At 40.9% G+C, this 21,574-nt stretch overlaps 1 protein-coding gene across 1 annotated transcript in view; it reads right to left on the bottom strand.

Annotated features, from left to right (window-relative positions):
• Positions 1 to 21,574, bottom strand: part of antxr1c (ANTXR cell adhesion molecule 1c) — a 73,142-nt gene that overhangs the window by 39,770 nt on the left and 11,798 nt on the right. The window contains exon 2 of the mRNA XM_017714330.2: positions 1,521 to 1,592. Within this exon, the coding sequence (XP_017569819.2) occupies positions 1,521 to 1,592 (72 nt within the window). The remainder of the gene's footprint in view (positions 1 to 1,520; positions 1,593 to 21,574) is intronic.

A 21,574-nucleotide genomic window follows, 5' to 3' on the forward strand; every position in this document is an offset into this window, starting at 1 on the left:
CTGTACTTCAGTGGTCAGGACCTCCATGGACCCTCACAGAACAGGTATGTGGTGATGGTTTGTTAGTGTGTGTTGCGCTGGTGTGAGTGGACCAGACACAGTGCTGCTGTCCACTCACTGTTCACTGTATTAGACACTCCTACCTTGTCGGTCCACCTTGTAGATGTAAAATCAGAGACAATAGCTCATCTGTTGCTGCACAGTTTGTGTTGGTCATTCTCTAGTCCTTCATCAGTGGTCACAGGACACTGCCCACAGGACGCTGCCCACAGGACGCTGCCCACAGGACGCTGCCCACAGGACACTGCCCACAGGACGCTGTTAGTTGGATGTTTTTGGTTGGTGGACTATTCTCAGTCCAGCAGTGACACTGAGGTGTTTAAAAACTCCAGCAGCACTGCTGTTGCACCTATACAGTAAGTGGAGCTGATATAATGGACAGTGAGTGTAGAAACAAGGAGGTGCTCATAATGTTGTGCCTCATATATATATATATATATATATATAGGATGCACAGATGTGGGAATTGTGGGCCAATGCTGATGTCTGACTTTCTGTATGATCATATACACAAAAATATAATGTTTTTTACTGTATATATATATATATATATATATATATATATATATATATATGTATATGTATAATATTACATTGTCATTTGTATCATTTTTATCTGGTCATATTGTCTCATCCTAATGGCAGATTATTTTACTTTAAACTAAATTAGTTGCCAAGTTATCGTTTTTTTTATCGTTTTTATATATATATATATATATATATATATATATATATACACAGTAAAAAACATTTTTTTTATATTTTTGTGTATATGATCATACAGAAAGTCAGACATCAGCATCGGCCCACAATTCCCACATCTGTGCATCCTTAATGATATTGGCACACGTAAAAATATGAACTGTAAAAAACGATAACTTGGCAACTAATTTAGTTTAAAGTAAAATAATCTGCCATTAGGATGAGACAATATGACCAGGTAAAAATGATACAAATGACAATGTAATATTCTGACAACAATCTCATAATGAGAAAAATTTAATACTTAGGCTATGTTTAAGATGTACAGTGGGGTCCAAAAGTCTGAGGACACACTGAACATCTGGGATTATTTTACATTTAAACCTGAAAATAAACAACAGAAAGTTATGCCAAGAAGAAATGAAGATTCTGAACCATTTGTGGGTCAAATTGGAGTCCGTTTGTGACCCTTACCATGATAAGGATTCTGTACCATAACTTTCGCACAGGCCACATTTTATGTTTTTGTACACATCCAGTAAATAAACAGAGTATTAAAATGTGCAGAAATGTGTCTCTGTAGAGAACGTCTTCACTTATTTTCCTTTAGAACATCAACACAAACGTGTAACCATATAGACTGTATATAGTATATTGTGATGTAATAGCAATAAATACAGTAAATACAATAAATACATATCATATTTCATACATTTAACACTTCAGACAAAAAATCTGGAAGGTGTTTTATTTTGTACCTGATAAATTTCTCTGCCAAACTCTCAACAAAGGAGTAGATCTCATGCCAGTGGTGCTTCACGCTTCCAGACCTGAGGAGAAAAACGAAAAAAAAAAGAAACAAATAAATGTGCGTGTTTACAAACTACAGCAGCAACAGGTATTCTCTAATTATGCAAATTAGGCAGCTTAATTTAGATGAATATATTTGTAAAATCTGCAACTTTTAAAGGGACACCCTCAATTACTGTGCAATCAATCAATCAATCAATCAATCAATCAATCAATCAATCCAACCATCCATCCATCCATCCTTTAATCAACCTTCAATGTCACTGAGAAATACATTGCGGGTGACCCTCATTATCAATATAGGTGATCATTTAAAGTGCAAATAGGGTAAAATCAAACAAAATCAATCAAGATACAAGGAAAAAAATAAGAGCACAATTACAATTTAATTAAGAAGGCGAAGGACTAAATAAATTGATTTAAATTAATGCATTTCAGCAAAAAAGACAAATAATGCAAAATAAATTTGAAATCATCAAGTTTAATGAATATAAAGAGTAATAAAATAAAAACAGCAATACAATTAAGATCATTAAGACATTAAGATTTTAATTGGCAAAACAAAATGACTGGAAAAATAATACAATTAAGCAAAAAAGAAGAAAGGAAAAAAGTTAAACTGAATAAAACAGTTCCAGACTGTCTGAAGGTGGTTAGAAATGACTGAGTGACACCAGTGGGTGAGTTTTAGAGACTCCTGTAGTGAACTGTAGTGGACTGTAGTGGAATATGCTGAAGTCTAGCTCACTGCTGCACCACAGCAACATAGAACAGAAGCAGAAGGAATAAAAAGGCCTCTGGTTTTACCCTGAAACACTCTGTGACCCCGAGGCAGGGCAGTAAAAAGTGTGTGTAGGCTGGCCGTCTCCTGCCCCCACACTGAGAGAGCCAATGGTGATTCACTAGCGTTCGCGGACAAACAGGAAATTACCTAACTGAGCCTCCATCCGCAGCCGAGTGTGTCTAACTTTAGTCAAAACTGAGTAACAGCAGCGAAACAGCAAAGCACTCTTCGCTGACATAACAGGGTTTATTCAGAGCACCAGACACGACGTTAACCATGGGTCACAGTCTTCTTCTCCGACAAGCATTGCAGACCTAATGATACTTCACGGGGACAGTTCACCAAACATCAAAATTGACTCAGTGTCGTCTCCTGGCAGGTCCGACTTTGTTAGTTTTAGCACTAGGGCTACAAGGCTAATGTAGCTGGTAAGAGAATCATATACTTCAAGTTTGAGACTTGTGTCCTTGCTCTCTTTGGGTGGGTAGGATGGCCCCCCGTCTCCCCCATCACTCAGTGTGCTGGCCAACGTCCAGAGTCTGTTAGATGCTGTAAGAGAACTGGTGGTTAGTGTTCTCCTCCGAGTGCGTTCGGCTGTACAGCGGCATTGCGTTAGCATCAGTTTGAAAACGTAGTGGTGATTCACAGGACTTGGAGGAAGCCTGTGTTCGTTTCTGCTCTCCTAGTGCGGGTGCGTGTTGTGTGATGGGGGAGTCCTAACTAGAGGGTGGAACTGGATACGGTCCATCGAATGTTATCTAGGTAATTAATTCACTCAAGTAAAGCTAATTAGCCAATGATCCATCATGTTTCTCTTCACAAATCAAGGAGCCGCATTCACTGAGGAGAAATCAAGGCCAACCAACACTGTCACTACACAATGGCAGAAAGGGTGTTAATCTACGCTTTGATGCTAATTGGATCATTGAACTGAGGCGTAAGACTGTTCCTTGTTTCCTGTGGCTGCTGCCACTGTAACTGGGCCAATCGAATCATCACGCTCTCCGCATCAGGGCTGAATGTATGAGGTTTCGTCCAACTGTCTCCTCCTAAACTTCGTCTAATGTTCTTTCCCATCCAGTGACAGCTTAGCACCCATTGCTATCCACCACTACCTCAAACCTTCAGTTCCTTATCAGCATGCCAGTGTTTTGAATTCGAAGCTCTAGTGGTGGTCAAAAAATGGACCTGGGGTCTCTTTTGCTACCAAAGCTAAAATGACAATGTGTCAAAGCACACATCTACTACAGCACATCGAGTCATCAAAAGTAAGACAGAAATGGACGCTAAACTTGTTTCATGCATGGCAATGTGGTTTAAGGTGCTTTTACACTGACATGAACGCGTCCTCAATCCAACTGAAATTTACTCAATACTTATTATAGTTATACTTTTATTGTTTTTTTTTTTACATAATTAGAAAGCTGTAGTATACATGACTGTATTAATGCTTTGTAAAAATGTTAATAAGGTTAAACCAAAGATTAGGATTTAGGTTGTTGATTACCATTTGCATGCTCAACACCAACCATTTCAATTTATTAACATCCAACTGATCGTTTTTGCTCGGATTTTAAATGTCAGAGGTAAACCGTTTTTAAATTTCTTTCACGCTGTGTGGAAAAGTGAAAGCGAAACCAATGTTTCATATGTTGAGCTGCAAACGTGAATCACGTGATTGGTTAAAAGCATCATGTTGGCCGGATCTCAATCCCTGTCCTGATTTCACTGTGTTTTCAGTGTTTTTGGAAGAATCTTACATACCACAGCTGTCAATCAACAACTCTGGGAGAGACCTCAAAAGACACAGGTAGAAATATATGTACCCGACTTTTTGTAAACTTGAAAATATTTGTGAACAAATGCAAGAAATCTAACAAACAACTGAATTAAATTAGTGCTACAGTAGTTTTACAGTTAACTGTAATGGCTTGCATGATCATTAAAACTAACTCTCATTGGGAAGTGAAATCAGGGTGGGCGCAAATGCTGGGCTTTACACTGGACTAATGAACAGGATAAATTGCAGAGCTTTGACGTACCAGAGCAGTATAAATACAGCACTAGTCTAGGATGATGTAGCTTTCTAGGTGTTTTTTGTCTCCATCTTTGTGCATCTCAGCTGATTTGAACTCCTTTATGTTTTCTTTATTGTAGAGATGCACTGATAGCACTTTTTCGCTTCCAGTGCTAATAATCATGATACCGATGCCTAACTCTAACCAAACTCACCTAGTCCTGATATATATTACATTTTTAAAACATTTTATTTTGCTTAAATCTATTTTCTGTGTCACAAATACTAAACATTCTATAAAATACTTGCTGGATTATATTTGAGAGGCTTAAGAAAACATTTTTGTTTATTTACTGTATATATTTAGTATTTACCATTGTATAATTAGTTATAAGAACCACGTTTAACAACTTAAAATACCTTTGTTGTGCAAAACAGTTAAAAGCAGAGCTGAGCAGTAAACAGATAATCCTTTGATGTGAACACACAGCAGCTTCTCGGGCTCGAAAAAGGAGCTGAATGTTGTTTCACATCCAAATTTCTCAATTCATTTGTCTCATATGTGCGTCTCGTTCACTCACATTGCTGAGTGATACAGCTGACTGACGGAGGCACCACAGGCATGGCTAGCAGCTAGTGGATGCACAGGCATGGCTAGCAGGCTGCTATGCTAAAGGTTAAATCAAGGCTAAGGCTATCATTATGCCAAGAGCTTCCTTTAACAATGTTAACTTAAATTGTACGTGACCACACAGCAACAGACAAGCGATTACTAAAAGATGTGGCTCGGCCATTCAGGTGAGCGGCTCCGTTTGCATGTTTTTCACACCAAATGCTGCCGTTTCAGATTCTGCCATGAGTGTTTGTACCGCTGCTTGTCGTCCCACACCGCTGACGTGTCGTTCTGTTTACTGGTGCACATGAATGCATCATAATTTGCTTTGTGGAATCGATCACAGGCATCAGAATCCCCATCACCGATACTGATAGTGGCAATATCGGCACCAATAACGATATGGCCTCGGTACAACGCTACTTAGGCAGTGGAGCCTGATGGGACTGTATGCTTTATAGTGAAGGTTGTCTTTATATAAATCCAGCATTCTCGCTGATATGTACATGGCCTTGCTATTGTTTTGTATCACTATAAGGTGGAAGAATTGGTATAGGTGAGGTCATGACTGCATTGCGGTTAGCAAGAGGCTATAACGTGATGTTATGACATCGCAGGACATTTGAAAATGTATCTACCAAGTTGGCGTAGTCACATTTTCACAGGCCTGACCAAAAACCTGTGTCTGCCCATACCACTGCTGGTCTGACTGACTACATTTGGTGGAGGAAATGGGATAAACTTTATGTTCCTTTAAAAATTAAGACACTCACAGTCAAGGCGGAGGTTGTTTGTATTTCAGAGGTCATGGGAAATCATGTTTGTGTTATCCGCCTCCAAAAAAGTGCTTGCTAATGAATTTGTTTCATCTGGATGACTCACAGAATGAAAACCAGGAGTTTTTTTTTGTCCAACAGAGTCAACAAAAGACCAAGAAAGCGTGCAAAACAGAGCAAAAGCCAGAGAAGGGCAAACCCTACCATGGACGTGGAGGGTCAGGCTGAGGACTTGCCATGGTTTTCAACTTTAAGGTTGCCTAACATCACAATGGGGACTGTTGATCTTGGACGAGTGGGTTTTTCTGAGGTACCAGCAATCGCAGCACTGGCGCCTAGCTAGCACTTTCCTCACCTGTGCAAACAGCGTCAGAGCAGGAAGTGGCTATTTTCATGAGAGATCCTTGATGAAATGCTCTGCAGTGCTTTGATCTCAGTTTAATGGACTGTACCAGGCCACATGAGATCCAGGAGTTCAGATTTCAGCAGGATGAACACGACCAACACCATGTTATTCATTTTAAAAAAATTTTGCGGCCAACGAGTGATGTAATTTCAAAACAACCAGACTGATGATTTCCTACATTGATGCATGTGCCTGTGTGGGGACTCAAGAAAGTCGTTTTGAGGAGATGATACTAGAGCTCAGAGAGGATGACTGATGACTGGAGGGATAATTGGAAAAGTGTGCAGCGCGGCTGTTCCATCTAGATGGTTCAGATCATCTACAATTGTCATCTGCCTGCCAAAACACAAACAGACCGCTGTGAACTGACTCTAGAGGAAATGAACTTGCATATACATTTTATATTATAAAACAGTTGAAGCCACTTGTGAGTAAAAACCTTTACTAACACTGAATAAAATTAATATTAGTCAACAATAATGATATGTTTGATATGTAAAATACGTCTGGTCCCCACATATTTAGCACTGATATCAATAGTCACCCAAATCTTTTTTGTAAATACATCCCCAAAACTTCTCTCTAACCACACCCAGCTCTTTATTACGGTAGTGCATACTTGTAGATGTAGTTTAGGACACAGAATGAGCTACAAAAGTGAAACCCATCCTTGCAGTGAAACATCACATATACACTAGGGGGCAGTGAGCACACTTGCCCTGGGTGGTGGCCCTATCCACAACACCTGTGGAGCAGCTGGGAGTTAGGTGTCTTGCTCAAGGGCACCCCAGTCGCGTACTGTTGGCTCAGTGGATCAAACCGGCGCCCTTCTGGTCACAAGGCTGGGTGCCTAACCTCCAGCCCACGACTGCCCCCCCAAAAACAGCAAAAATCGCAAATCTCTAGTATCCATGTGCCTATGTTGTGTGTGTGAACGCAAAGAGGAGAATTCAGCACAACACTATTGTCTAAAAGTGTCTTTGTTCATGTTTGTAGCTCACAGTAAGTCACACTGTGTCCTAAACCACATCTACAAGTCTGCACCACCTTCATAAAGACCTGGATGCAGTTTGAGTGGGCCTAGAGGAGTATTGGGTGTGTATTTACAGAAAAGGTTTGGGTGACTATTGACTTCTATTGTCAAACACACCACTGAAGTGATGATTCAGAATGGTCAAATATTTCGAACAGCCATGGAAGTAACTGCTGGTTGCTAATCACCTGTGGGCATTTCTGAACTCAAGAAGTGGATCGGTGGTTGCCTGGCTTTACTGATGCCAAGCACAAATCAGATACGCCACAAATAAAAATCCTTGAAAGAATTTGCTTCTGTATAAAGTTAATCTCTGCATAGGAGTCAGTTCTTCAATCCGGTAGTAGCAGCAAACACTTGAACTTTGAACAGTTGCTAATTTATAGCTCTGGGTGGCACTTTGGGTGGTATTTTAGAAATAGAGTATTTTAAATTAGCAGAGTTAGCTGGCATCACTATCTGTGCAGTAGCACAGTAGCAGTGATAAAGAACGTTGGTCAACATCCACTGGGAGTTGCCACATTGCATCACTCCTACATTGTATTTAAGTTAAACTTTGGCAGCACAAAGTGAGCGAAATCTGTGATGTGACAAAGTTTGTTTGCTGCAATGTTTGCTATCATTGAAAATTAATGATTTTTGGCCAATTTGTAGCACAGCGCTACTGCCTAGGGGCTCTCTTACTATCATATATAGTACAAAGCACAGCTACAACCCATAAGAAGCACCAGAGAAAAGAGATGATAAAGATGAAGCTCGAGCTTGTTATACACTCTACTTGAATAATGTTAATATGGTATTAATATGGCGGCACGGTGGCGTGGTGGGTAGCGCTGTCGCCTCACAGCAAGGAGGGCCTGGGTTTGATTCCCTGGCTGGGTGACCAGGGTCCTCTCTGTGTGGAGTTTGCATGTTGTCTGCGTGGGTTTCCTCTGGGTTCTCTGGTTTCCTCCCACAGTCCAAAGACACACAGTCAGGCCAATTGGATGTGCTAAATTGCCCCTAGGTGTGAGTGACTGTCTGTGTCTGTCTGCCCTGCGATGGACTGGTGACCTGTCCAGGGTGTATCCTGCCTTCCGCCATGGCAAACAGCTGTAGAAGGGTGACTGGTGACTAGCCCAGGTGGGTATTTAGACAAAAGGAAAGGAGGGTTGGAAAAACAAATGCGAGAAATTGCCTCAAAACTGCTTAAAACAAGAAATAGCTCCATTTTGATCCACAAAGAGCAAATAGGTGAAACATAGTCTACCTTCCTCTCGTAATTACAGAGAAAACTATTTTTGTTTTCTTATCTTTTTCACTTTTTTTATCTCAGCCTTTGTTTGAGCATGCAGCTTTCAACCCTAACATGCACAATCACCAAATTCACACTCCATCACCTCAATAAACTCATTTAAGAGCCTTTCTCACAGGTTTTCCCCTCTGCACTTGGGTCCACCTCCCTCCCTGCCATCCCGTAACAGGTATCAGCCAACTAGCTCACTGTTTTCCGGTTAAAAGGTATGAAGATTGAATTTCAGGCATGGGTTTGTGGTCAAGGTTTGATAAAGTACAGTCTTCACAATCTCTGGTCACTGTCTCCTGACGGTGTGAATTAGCCTGTACCCTGAAGATTCTTGGACTTTTTCACATTTATCTAAAAAGAAACTTTGCATGAATCACTGGTGCTGACAGTTGCAACCACAACATTGCCAAGATTAGCCATTTCCAAAAAAAGAGCAGGGGACAGTATTACATTTCCTTGAAAGTGGCCCCCACATCATGTTGTGGGAAATCACCTTCCAGGCGTTCTGCTTCCCGTTTGTGTTCTTTGAGAAGCACCAGAGGAATTGAGAATGTGGAGCTCTGGGCTTTGTGCGGAGTCAGCAGAGCACTAATCCAGCCCTTCCCTCCTCCAGGAGCTGTAATGGCTGGATCACAGCATGACTCTCAGGATGACACATCCCTCACAGAGCTTAGCATAACCAGCAGTGCTTTCAGAATTACATCTGAGCGAAGGCCTTCGTCTGAGTCACTGTCCATTAACCAGCCTGAATGATGTGTTCTGTAACGGTTTTCTGCTGAACATAAGAACTAAAAGGATTAACTACATGAAGGATAGTGAGAAAAACAAGGTCCTTCAGCAGCGTTGGAGGTTGCTTTGCACCACGACACAGTAATGCGATTACTGTGTTTAATCTAATTTTTAATGATCCAAATTCAGTTTCTAGTTCGATTTTGCATTTAATGATTTCCTCTTTTAAATAGAATGTTTTTGACATGTTTTTAACTTCTATTCTCCTTTACTTTCCTTTTTACATGACTCCATTTTCTCATTTTGTATGCAAATGACAGCAGTAAACGAAAGGTGCTCAATATATAAACTTGCTGACGTCATTAAAGGAAAAAGTGACCACTTTTAAGTCAACCTGAAATCCAAACAGACCTTTTCACCTTGTTATTATGTGTCTGTGGTCTGTTGTGTTTAAGTCAAAAGCCTCTAAACGCTGTTTGTGGTTGGGTTATGTCATCATGGGAGTGAAAAAAATATACTGACAATAGTATTTGACCGTTTTCCCTCCCCTTCCTCCAACCTGACCAATCACTGACACTCATCACCTCCGCTCCCATCTGCCATGGACGTTTATGCTGGCAGGTGACCTCCTTCCTCCTCCTCACTTTATTCTCTCACTTTCAGCTTTTGGACTATGTGTAAAATAAAATCGCTTATGAGTTATTTCAGCTCATTTATGCCCAAATCCATCAGAGTTCATGTTAACAGGAGTGAGGAGGTTTAAAGATCTGTCAGTGTTTGTGTTGTTTTCTGAAGTTTTACACGTTTGGTAGTTCCACTCATACACAGGTCTACTTTAATCATAGCCTGACTTCTTCTTTCCTGAAGTTTTGCTCTTGCTTTTGCTGCTAAAGTGTAAGAAAAGCAAAAGCAAAGTGGGTGCATGCTAACCAGCACTTTGCCTGGTCTATGTCATAAAAATTTCAAAAACACACATTAAAATCAAGCTTCTGACAAATCTACAGACTCTACAAAGAAGCTACAGAATTTCTGAATATTGTAGTGCTTCATTTTTTGATCAGATCTGCTTATTTTTGTTTTTTTTCCCGCAAAACAGACTCAGAGTCAGAGTGTTTGTTTCAAAAGGCCTGATTTTTACAGTCCAATCAAATCCTGAGCATCCTGGCCTCATTTATTTCCCAGCCAAGCATCCTTTACTACTTAAAATGCGTTCTGCCTTCAGATTCATGTTGACTTTAATAAGAATTATATCACAGTATGCGTTACTTATGTGTCTAACTGAGACTATTAATTACGCATGATGCATTTAAATAATCAGTTTCCCCTTTGTCTGAGTTTTCAAACAGCATCAGCATCCATAATTAAAGCAAACAGGACTGTTCAGGGTTCTACAGTGTGAGCAAAATGCAAACCGAATTTTTACATTAAGGGTGCATTTATGCTTATAGTTGAGTTCTCTTGGTCTGGAGACCAAAGGGGAAGTGGTATGTTTGTGTATTTTACTTTTGGTGTGCTCAGTGTTCACAGTGACATACGTAACATCCATCCAAAAGTCATATGGCTGAAGGGTCACAACTGATTGGGCAGATTTTAACTTTCTGTAGTAACATCCACCAAATTTCTGAATTGTGCTGTGTGACATGAGCTCGTCCACTGGGCCCGATGGCGGCTGCAGGAGCTGATGGAAAGACAGGGCCTGAGCTCCGAGCAGGAATGAAGCCCGATGTGGATGGCAGGGAGAGGAACACTGTGAGCAAGAGGAGGACAGTGCACAAAATCTGCAGTGAAGCCAATTAGCCTCAAATTCGATCCAGGTGGACGAGCTGTGGTGCACCAGAATTCAGATAGTAGTGTTCACACTTGCTCTAATGAACCGCGCTAACAGAGCAATCGCACCAGGCCTTGATTTAATTCAACCAAACCTGCCAAGTCTGAACACACCCCTAGGAGAATTCAAGCGAGAACAAATTTTGAGATGCCAACCTCTTCATTATATGTATTCATCCATATGGGAGTTTCTTCAATTATGTTCTGCTGCTACACTCTCAGAAATAAAGCTACTAAACTGTCTCTGGAGCAGTTCCCCTCTTGTCCCTCTTGGGGTGGACCCCTCAAGGCTCCATCTCAGTACCTTTAGTCAGGGAACATAATTGAATCATAATCCACTGAAATTATATGTTCTAAGCTGTACTGACTCCACACACCCTGCCTTGCCTCCAGGCTTTTATTCTACTGTTCTGTTTTAAAACATTTGTTTATGAAAAGGTACAAATATGAACTTTTCACCTGGAAAAACTGATTTAAGGTTCACAACCAGACCCTAAAACCACTGCTGGAGTTTTGAGGGAACATTCACACTGTTTGTACCTTGATGAAGGAAAAACGTACCTGCGCAGTTTAGTAGAGCTGGTAGTTAGAGAACTTTTTTTGCCTTTGCTGCTCTCTCACAGCAGTGAATATGAAAAAGATCTGCATCACAAACATAAACAGGCTCAGCCTCACATATTTTGCACACACTGTCTATTAGCCAATACAGCACCAGCAAATTAAAGCAGAGCAACCTGATTTGGAGCACTGTGTTTAAACAGCTTTACTAAATGGCCCCCTGGTACGACAGATCTTCATACTAAGAAAAAAATGTGCTTTGTAGAGTTCATAGTTAGAGCTATGGCTGGTTGGTGTAGTGGGTAACACCTCTGCCTTGTCCGCTCTACACTGGGGTTCAAATCCCTGCCTGGACAAGCACCCTACACTCTACCAATAAGAGTCCTTGGGCAAGACTTCAAACACTGCCTTTGCCTAGCTGTGTAAATTGATCAAATTGCAAGTCGCTCTGGATAAGAGTGTCAGCCAAATGCCGTACTTTTTAAAATATTTATCATTACTGACCAGCTGCATATTTTATTAGAACAAGAGCATAAATCGTGCTGTTTAATTCTAATTAGTGGGTGTGAAATGTTGAATTCCAATCACTGTAGTAATTATTTTTGATTTTTTTTTGTAAATGTGGCAATTCTGGTTCTTTTTTCTCTGTTCCAAACAGCTTAGATGTCAGAAAAAATAAATATTGTGATATACTGTGTATTGTGAAAGTGCCTGTAGTATTGTGATATCATATTTTTGCCATATTGACCATCTCTGTTTATAGCTTTTTTTGTAGCCTTCAGACTTGTATGATATTTTGGCTCATCTACATTCAGTAGCAGGTTTTTGGCCAGGTTAAGAATATTATTAACACTCAAGCATGCTTTACCTGAACTTAAGTGACTTATTCTTTCTTTCAAAATAAGGTAATTCTGTTGGTTGATTGATTTACTTAAATTGGCTAAACGTCAGTCTGTTGATCTTGATTTACTAGCATTTATTTATAAATTTAATTCCAGCGGCACGGCAAGTAGCGGCCACTTCGGGAACAGCAAAATGGTGCTTTTTTGCTATTTTTGTTTACTGTCTGTCATGTAACCTGACCAAAACTAAATATCATGACTTTCAACCAGCACCAGTGTCTACCATCGCCAGAGCCTGCTACAGCTGAGAAATAAGCCACAATCTCTGCTTACAAGCGAACTGTAGGAAGAGCTACACAAACTAGGCCTGCTACGGTCCCCAGCGCTGCATGAGCCTGCTGGCCGAAAGCAATGCGCGAGGAGGCAGAAGCGAGGCAAGCGAGCCGGCATACGTGCTAGGCTAATGGCTAACCCTGCATGACCAGCCGTTCCATCGCTCCTTCTCTCTAACGTTTGTTCCTTGGAGAATAAACTGGACTACCTTCGGAGTTCAGAGACTGCTGTGTCTTCGTTTTTATGGAGACATGTATGACGAGCTCAACTCCGAACTTAGCCATTCAGCTCGACGACCTGTTGTGCTTCTGTGTGGACAGAGACACTGAGCTGAGTGGTAAGACTCGAGGTGGAGGTCTGTGTGTTTACATCAACACTGAATGGTGTAAAACACAGTGCTAGTCTCCAGTCACTGCTGGTGGAACCAGGCCATTTTATTTGCCCAGAGAGCTGACCATGCTGTACAATGTAATGGTGTATATAGCTCCCAGTGCTAATGCTAATGCTGCACTGAATGAGCTGTACAGCGCAATCAGCGACCTCCAGAACACAAACCCAGATGGACTATTTATTGTTGCTGGAAATTTCAACCATGCCAATCTGAAGTCAGTACTCCCCAAATTTCATCATTATGTGGACTTTGCAACCCGTGGGGCTAACAAGCTGGATCTTGTTTACTCAAACATCCCCGGTGTGTACAGGGCTGAGCCCTGCCCCCACTACGGCTACTCAGACCACATCTCTGTGATGCTCATTCCAGCATACAGGCTGCTCATCAGACGTGCCAAACCAGACTAGAAGCAAGTGAGAATCTGTCCACCAGGAGCCATCTCAGCTCTTCAGGACTGTTTTGAGCACACTGACTGGGAGATGTTCAGAGTAGCAGCAACTACTGGTGACTCCATCAACCTGGAGAAGTACACAGAATCAGTGACTGGCTAAATCAGCAAGTGCATTGATGATGTTACTGTCTCCAAACCTGTCACAACTCACCACAACCAGAAACCATGGATGACTGCAGAGGTGCTCATGCTGCTGAGATCCCGTGACAAGGCTTTCAAATCAAGGGACAAAGCAAGTCTCAGAGTGGCAAGAGCCAAGCTCTCCCGGGCCATCAAAGAGACTAAGCATGCCTACTCAAAGAAAATCCATGATCATTTTCAAAACTCTGCTGACACGGTGCATGTGGCAGGGCATCCAGGCCATCACAAACTACAAGTCACCTCCACCTGCTTGTGAAAGTGATGCCTCCTTTCCAGACATGCTTAAAAACTTCTATGCTCGGTTTGAGGCATAGAACAGCATGGCGGTGAGGAAAAACCTCCAAGTGAACTGATACTGTGTCTGTCCACTGCTGATGTGCGGAGAACTCTACACCGAGTCCACCAACGAAAAGTGCTGAACAGCTGGCTGATGTTCTCACGGACATATTCAACATCTCTCTGAGCACTGCAGTCGTTTCAATGTGCTTCAAGTCCACCATCATCCCTGTGCCGAAGAAGTCTCCAGTGTCCTGCCTCAATGACTACCATCATGAAGTGCTTTGAGAGGCTTGTCATGAGGCACATTTAAAGACCAGCTTCCTCCTTCACTGGACCCACTGCAATTTGCATATCGCTCCTACTGCTCAACAGACGCCATCTCCACCACACTCCACCTGGCTCTCTCCCACCTAGACAATAATCACACCTACGTCAGAATGCTGTTCATAGACTTCAGTTCAGCATTCAACACCATTTCTCAGCAGCTGATAGGAAAACTCAGCCTGCTGGGCCTGAACACCTTCCTTTTTAACTAGGTCCTGGATTTCCTGACTGAGAGACCTCAGTTAGTCAGGATAGGAGATAACATCTTCAGCACCACCACACTGAGCACTGGTGCCCCTCAGGGCTGTGTGCTCAGTCCCCTGCTGTTTACTCTGCTGACTCATGACTGTACTGCAAAGTACAGCTCAAATCACATCATCAAGTTCGCTGATGACACAACTGTGGTGGGTCTGATCAGCAAGAACGATGAGTCAGCATACAGAGAGGAGGTGCAGCGGCTAACGGATTGGTGCGGAGCCAACAACCTGTCTCTGAATGTAGACCAAACTAAGGAGATGGTTGATGACTTCCGAAGAGTGCGAGGTGACCAGCCCCCACTGAACATCACTGGCTCTGCTGTGGAAATCGTCAGGAGCACCAAGTTCCTTGGTGTCTATCACAGATAACCTCCCCTGGTCCCTCAACACCAACTCCATAGCCAAGAGAGCCCAGCAGCACCTCTGCTTCCTGCGGAGACTGAAGAAGGCTCATCTCCCCCCTCTCATCCTCACCATGTTCTACAGGGGGACTGTGGAAAGCATGCTGAGCAGCTGCATCATCACCTGATTTGGGAATTGCACCGCCTCAGACCGCAGACCCTACAGCGTATAGTGAGGACAGCTGAGAAGATCATCAGAGTGTCTCTCCCCTCCATCATGGACATCTACACCACACATTGTATCTGGAAAGCTGCTAGCATTGTGGACGACCCCATCCATCCCTCACATGGACTTTTTTCACTGCTGCCATCTGGCAGAAGGTACCGGAGCATCCGTGCCACCACTGCCAGACTCTGCAACCCCTCCCCCCCACCACTCACACTCATAGTCCACAACTCTTTTGATGCTCTACTTGAACTATCTTGCTGCTACACTGTGTTTTCACTGTTCTACTCAGGTTTTTCTACCTCAGTAACTGCTGTGTTTATGTCTGTCATCTGACCGCATGACTTACAGATCACAGCATGTTAAATAACCCTTCACCTTATTCCACTACCTCATGTCCAGAATGAGTGCTGTGTCGGTGCTGCACTGTCCTGTCTGTTTACTGTGTCTAATGTCTGTTTAATTGATCATATTTATTGTTTCTAGTTTAATTTTTTGTCTGCATGTTTGCACTTTGTACTTTTTGTTCCTGGAGGAAAACAATTTCACTCCACTGTGTACTTGTACATAGATGGAATGACAATAAAAGCCTCTTGACCTTGACCTTGAACTTTTATGTCTAAAAGTGGTCGCTGCTATGTCCAGTCAGTTTAGAACTACAACTCAGAAACAGAGAATGTGGAAATGCCAACAACACTGGCCCAAAATACAAGACAAGAAAGACTACACAGATGGTAAATGAAACAACTACAACACATGCCCAATATGCAAATAGATGGAACCAGGGGCCAATAGAATGGTTGAGAAATAATCAAAAATGTTAACTGAAATAACTGTAACTGAAAATAGCTGACCGGTGTGGGATGTATCCCATTTTACTTCACTTCTCTTTTATTTGATTTGATTACAATTCATCTCTCAGCTCTATTTATTAATTTGAACCATATAACTTCCTCAACACCGTCCTTTCCAGGTCCAGCACAACACCAATAAACTTGCTCTCATACTACAGCTGGACGATTCATTGCTTTTATTAATTTAACCCAATAACATGAAACTTATGTCTTTAGACCAATAAGAAGCAACCAAATGTGACACCACAACAACAACTGGCTGGCAGTCAGGGGCACCACATTCAGTGCTCAGTCTAGGATTGAACGATTTGGGGAAAATATCTAATTGTGATTTTTTTTGACCGATATTCCAACTGCAATTTAAATGCAATTATATTGTGTAAATTAATACAGGCCTGTTTTCTTTAGCAAAGAAGTGCAGAATATCCACTTTTTATGTCATGAATCTTGAACACCAGACTACCAGTTAGTAGCAATGGTTGTGATGTCAGAAATACCGAACATTTTGTAGCTTCTGATTGGTCTAACTCATCTACAGGTAGTACACACTTTGTTAGTAGGTTAAATCTCCCCATTTTAAATGTAAGAAGATTGTGTGAAAAAAATCACAGCAAATGTGATATTAAAATGATTGATCTTTCAGAATCTTTCAGAAAACCAAAAGAGGCCTTGCCCTGATTTTATAGAAAGTAATCAGGATTTAAATCTCAACCCAAGCACTGATCAGAAAAATCCCAATCCGATGTTTTCCTCAGATCACCCAGGCCTGCCTCATGCTGTAGGGAAAGGGTGAAGGGTCCTGTTCCAGCCTTGGTGAGAACCACCCCGGCCTGGGACCAATGACAACACTCCAATTTAACTGACTAGGCACTGGGATTTGTACTGAGAAAAACCGCTAACCTACTTTCAGCCTGAGGCCTCCGCAGTGCAACTGAGCCTACGCGCCCCCCCTCCCACCCCCATGCACCATTTTCCACAACTTCCTTTCATCCTCTGCCCACTTTTTTTCCCCCAATCCAAACATATGGACCCTCTGCACGCCTGAGCACCGTCTAACCCAAGGTGCAAACTTCCCCGCCGCCTCTCTCCTGTTTATACACTGCCGAACAACACTTAACATGGCATTAATGAAGCTGAATCCAGGCCTACTGTTTGAAACCGTGTGTCCCTTCCCAAGCAGACTCCTGTCACATTCGAGATCTTTACACTTCACAGCTGTTCTTTGCAAAGCAGATGAAGCAACCCTAAGTGAAAGAACATTTGGCATGATGTTATTACTCTGGAACTGAGTCTGAGCTCAGACGTTCACAACAGTACTAAGAACCTCATTTTAACTACCCAGAACACAACAATGCGCAGCCTGTAACAGAGTCCCGGCCTAGAAGTCACAGCAGGGCTGCCAGTCGATCCCAAACAAGAGGCGATTTTTCAGATTCCAGGCATTTCGAATCCAAAGCTTTAAACTGAGAGAGCATGTCTGGGAAATGCATTCTTCTACAGATTTGCTCTGCTTGGTTTCAGACAAAGTTTAAAAACAAAGTAAAACGTCAAATGAACTGATGCTGAATCTAATCCATATGTCTAATATTTCTCATTTTTAGATGGTTGTGCGCTGATTAAGATTATCTTGCTCATTTCTAGACATTTATCACTTGTTTTAAGCAACTTTAAAAGTAAAATTCTCACTACACTAGCAGATCCTCTTGCTGGCTTCAAGCACATTTGTTATAACAATTAAATGATCAAACAATATAGTGAATTTTACTAAATAAAACTGCTTAAAGCATAAATGTCTAGAAAAAAGTTAAATAATCTTACATTAAGGTCACAACAATCATGACAGGAGAAATATTACATTTATTGACTACAATAAAGATCATTTTACTTGCTAAGATAACACTGCAAAAAATTTAATTTCAAGCAGAGCTCAGCAATATGGCAAAAATGTATTATGATAATTTAAGAAGTTTTAACACAATCTGTCACGACATATATATTTTTCCTGATATCTGAATCTGATATCCAATATCTGAAAAATACTGATTTATATTCCACATTTCACCCTGAGTAGCACCAAATTAACTTAAATAGGACGAAGTATTATTATTATTATTATTATTATTATTATGTCTTTGTAATCAAACATGCAGTTGGGAAGTGTTTTTAAGAATTAAAGATGTCCACAATACGCTCAACAAAGCATATTCTGACACATTGTGATGTTATTTATTCTAATAATAATAAATATAGTCATACTGCCCCGGCCCAAGCTTCACGTCTTAATTAGGGAAATATAACCACACAACATAGAGCTCGCGACCAGACTTAGCTCCACCCCTAATTAAACACACCTAAACCAGGTAATGAAGGCCTTCAGGGTCATCTGAACATCCACCAGGTGTGGTAGATCTGGATTCTCCAGGGAGGTAGATCTCCAGACCTAGGCCAGTCAGATGCAGGCTAATTGAGGTGGCAGGTAAAGTTATGCAGTTTATGCCAGTGATTACAGAACATTTTTGTGATACTGTTTATGATACTGACATAATATTTCAAATAAAAAAACGCATAAAAATCTCAAAGGTAAATGTGAATGTAATTTGTTTAATTGTTAGTCTCCATGTGCAATATGTACAATAAAATAATCATTACAAATAAAAATACAAAACTGTCCACGTCCTGTTGCTCACTATTTCACTAAGGCTACGTTCACTCAGCAGGTAAAAGTGGCTCAAATCTGATTGTTTATTTTGGCTGTTCAGATTATCTTTTAAATGTGGTCTGTATACAGCAGTCTGAACAGGTCAACTCCTAAACTGACCCGCATGCCCAAAAGAACAGAGCGTCACGCTGCTTCACGGCTCATCCAGAGGTAAACAATCACAACCGCCAATGAACACCAGTCACTCCTGGAGGATCAGCTTCATCTTCACCAGCATCATAGGAGCGATTTATGAAGTTCCAGTGATTGACAGCTGGCCTGATCACGCAGAATGTGTTTGAGTTTACCGTAAAAAGGGCACGTTATTCGGCCATGGACACTTTTTTTTGGTTCATGTTTTTGCCTCGGATTCTTTAAACTGTTCTGTCGCTGCAGCCTCTGCCTCCTCCGAGTAGTTTGCTAAGTATCTTCAAATTTTTTGGTACAGAAACATCAGTCTCAGTGTTTATGTTTGAGTCTCAGCAGCGTGAAATTATGATGAATGTGGAGTTGGACTGACGTAAAAATCGCATGAAATCCAATCCGGCTGTTCAGACTGAGTTGCATTGCTGATCGGATACAGATTGGATTTCAGTACCACATATGACAGCGTCTCAAATCGGAATTGGAAATGTCAGATTTAGTGAGTTTATCTGTTCACACTGACACACAGACACACATCTGAGTCACATACGGAGAAAAAGATCAGATTTGGGCTACTTTTACTTGCCGTGTGAACAAAGCCTATGATTCAGGACTGTCAGAGGTCAGAACTGGATTCGAGGTCCTGCTGTAGAGCACTGAGACCTTCACCAAGAGCTGAGAAGCTGCTCCAACATGAAACACAAACTACTACATGGATCTACTAGAGCCTACACCCCTAAAATATGCTGCACTGGATCATATCATCAATGAGCTTTTTAACATTGGAGGAGAAAAAGATAAAAGGTGGTATATGCACTGTATATATCTGACATTATAAATATATTTGGATGATTCAGATGGTTCAGAGCCAGACCCGAAACTCATTTGGGACTTTTAACTGATTTTGGACTTTGGTGTGATCCTAAACCTTAATTATGATTATATTATTAAAATGAATGAATAAACATTCAATTCCCTCACTACAATAACAATCATATCTCAACCAAGCTGTACCAAATGTGGCAGTCGTGACTGTTTCAGTGACAATTTCAGCTCATTTTGAGCTCAGAAACTCAGCAGTTCATGACCAGCAAACCCAGCTTTGAGCAGCTGTTCACACAGAAAATCATCATATTTTACATTAAAGCACTAAAAGGTGCTGAACTGCAGAAAATATGGCGATTCTTAATGTTCCTCACTGACTTTCAGACTTTGGGACACATTTACTTCAAAACAATGGGATCTAACTGCTCACCATGTGGCCATGAGGGACAGGGATGCAGCCTCACTTCCTGCTCTAAAATGCAGGGGCATGGCTAAAATAAGGCCCCGCCTACTGACTAAAACTCTGTGTTTTGGTAGTGACATGAAAACGTGGGACAGCATTTTTTATTTAAAAATTAAAGTCATAACAAATCTCAATCAACTTGCACTTACAAGAAATTTAAAAGAAAAAAAAGGAAAAATGAAGTGTTATTTTCAGAAGTGTAAATTTAGAGGTTAGGGTTTGGGACAGACTCCTCCCCATAGAAAGTACTCTTTAAATGATGCTTTTGCATATATTTAACATATTACTGTCTCTGTTAATGCTTTGGGCTTAAATAGATCAGATCATCCTCGTACATATCTAAGATCTGAATATTGAATCATTTTATTAAATTGAACTAATTTACTGGAATGGTTTGTATATACTTTTCCATATGAAAACCATGTCATTGATTGGGGTTTCCCACATTTTTGGATAAGACTGTATTGTAATAATGCGAATAAGAGGTGGGCAGTTTTACTTTGTCAAATCGGCTGTACTGCAATATTACTATTGTGACAGATTCATGTTGAAATATTGCACTGAACCATAATAAACACAACTACTGGACTGTTAGTCACTTCTATTTTCCTCTTTCCTCATCAGTCAGTAAGGAAGGAGCACAAACAAGATCACATACTGTAATCCCTACAAAGCATATAATGTACAGTACATACAACTGCTTTGCATCAGCCAATGAGTCTCTTCCTCACTGCAATATACTGTAATCAGCATATCTGAACATGTACCAGGCCTCGGTGACATCTAAACATAATTAGCACAATATTTTCTCATTAATAAAATCACGATTTTCAATAATATCACTCCCCCAGCCTCACTTCCTGCTCTGAAGTGCAGGGGCGTGGCCGACATAAGGCTCTTTGTTTTGGTGGTGACATGAAAATGTGGGACAGCATTTATTTAAAAATTAAAGGCATAATTAATCTAAATCAACTTCACTTTAAAAGAAACAAAAAAAAAAATCAAAAGACAACAAAAAACGTAAGTGTTCGTTTGCAGACACATTCCATTATTGATTATTGATGATATCGCTCCCCCAACCCCATTCCAAAATAAATAAATAAATAAATGCGCTCTGCGGCAGATTTGACCGACTATCTATTCCATTTTAGTTTGTCGCTTCTGTCGGAAAAAGCCTTGCATCTCCAAAAGTGTAACTTTACAGGAGAAGGAAAAAACAAACGTTACTTTTAATGGAAGTCAATGGAACCAGATGATTTTCCAAGTCATTTGACAAATATGAAATATTTGAAATATTGAAAATATGACAAATATTGAGATACAAGGTTTTCAGTGATATGCTTCTTTATTTTAACTGTTCTGATGAAAAGCTTTAATAAAACTCACACATTACATAATATACGAG

This window comes from Pygocentrus nattereri, chromosome 13 (genome assembly GCF_015220715.1).
Source record: "Pygocentrus nattereri isolate fPygNat1 chromosome 13, fPygNat1.pri, whole genome shotgun sequence".
Classification (NCBI taxonomy): Eukaryota; Metazoa; Chordata; class Actinopteri; order Characiformes; family Serrasalmidae; genus Pygocentrus; species Pygocentrus nattereri.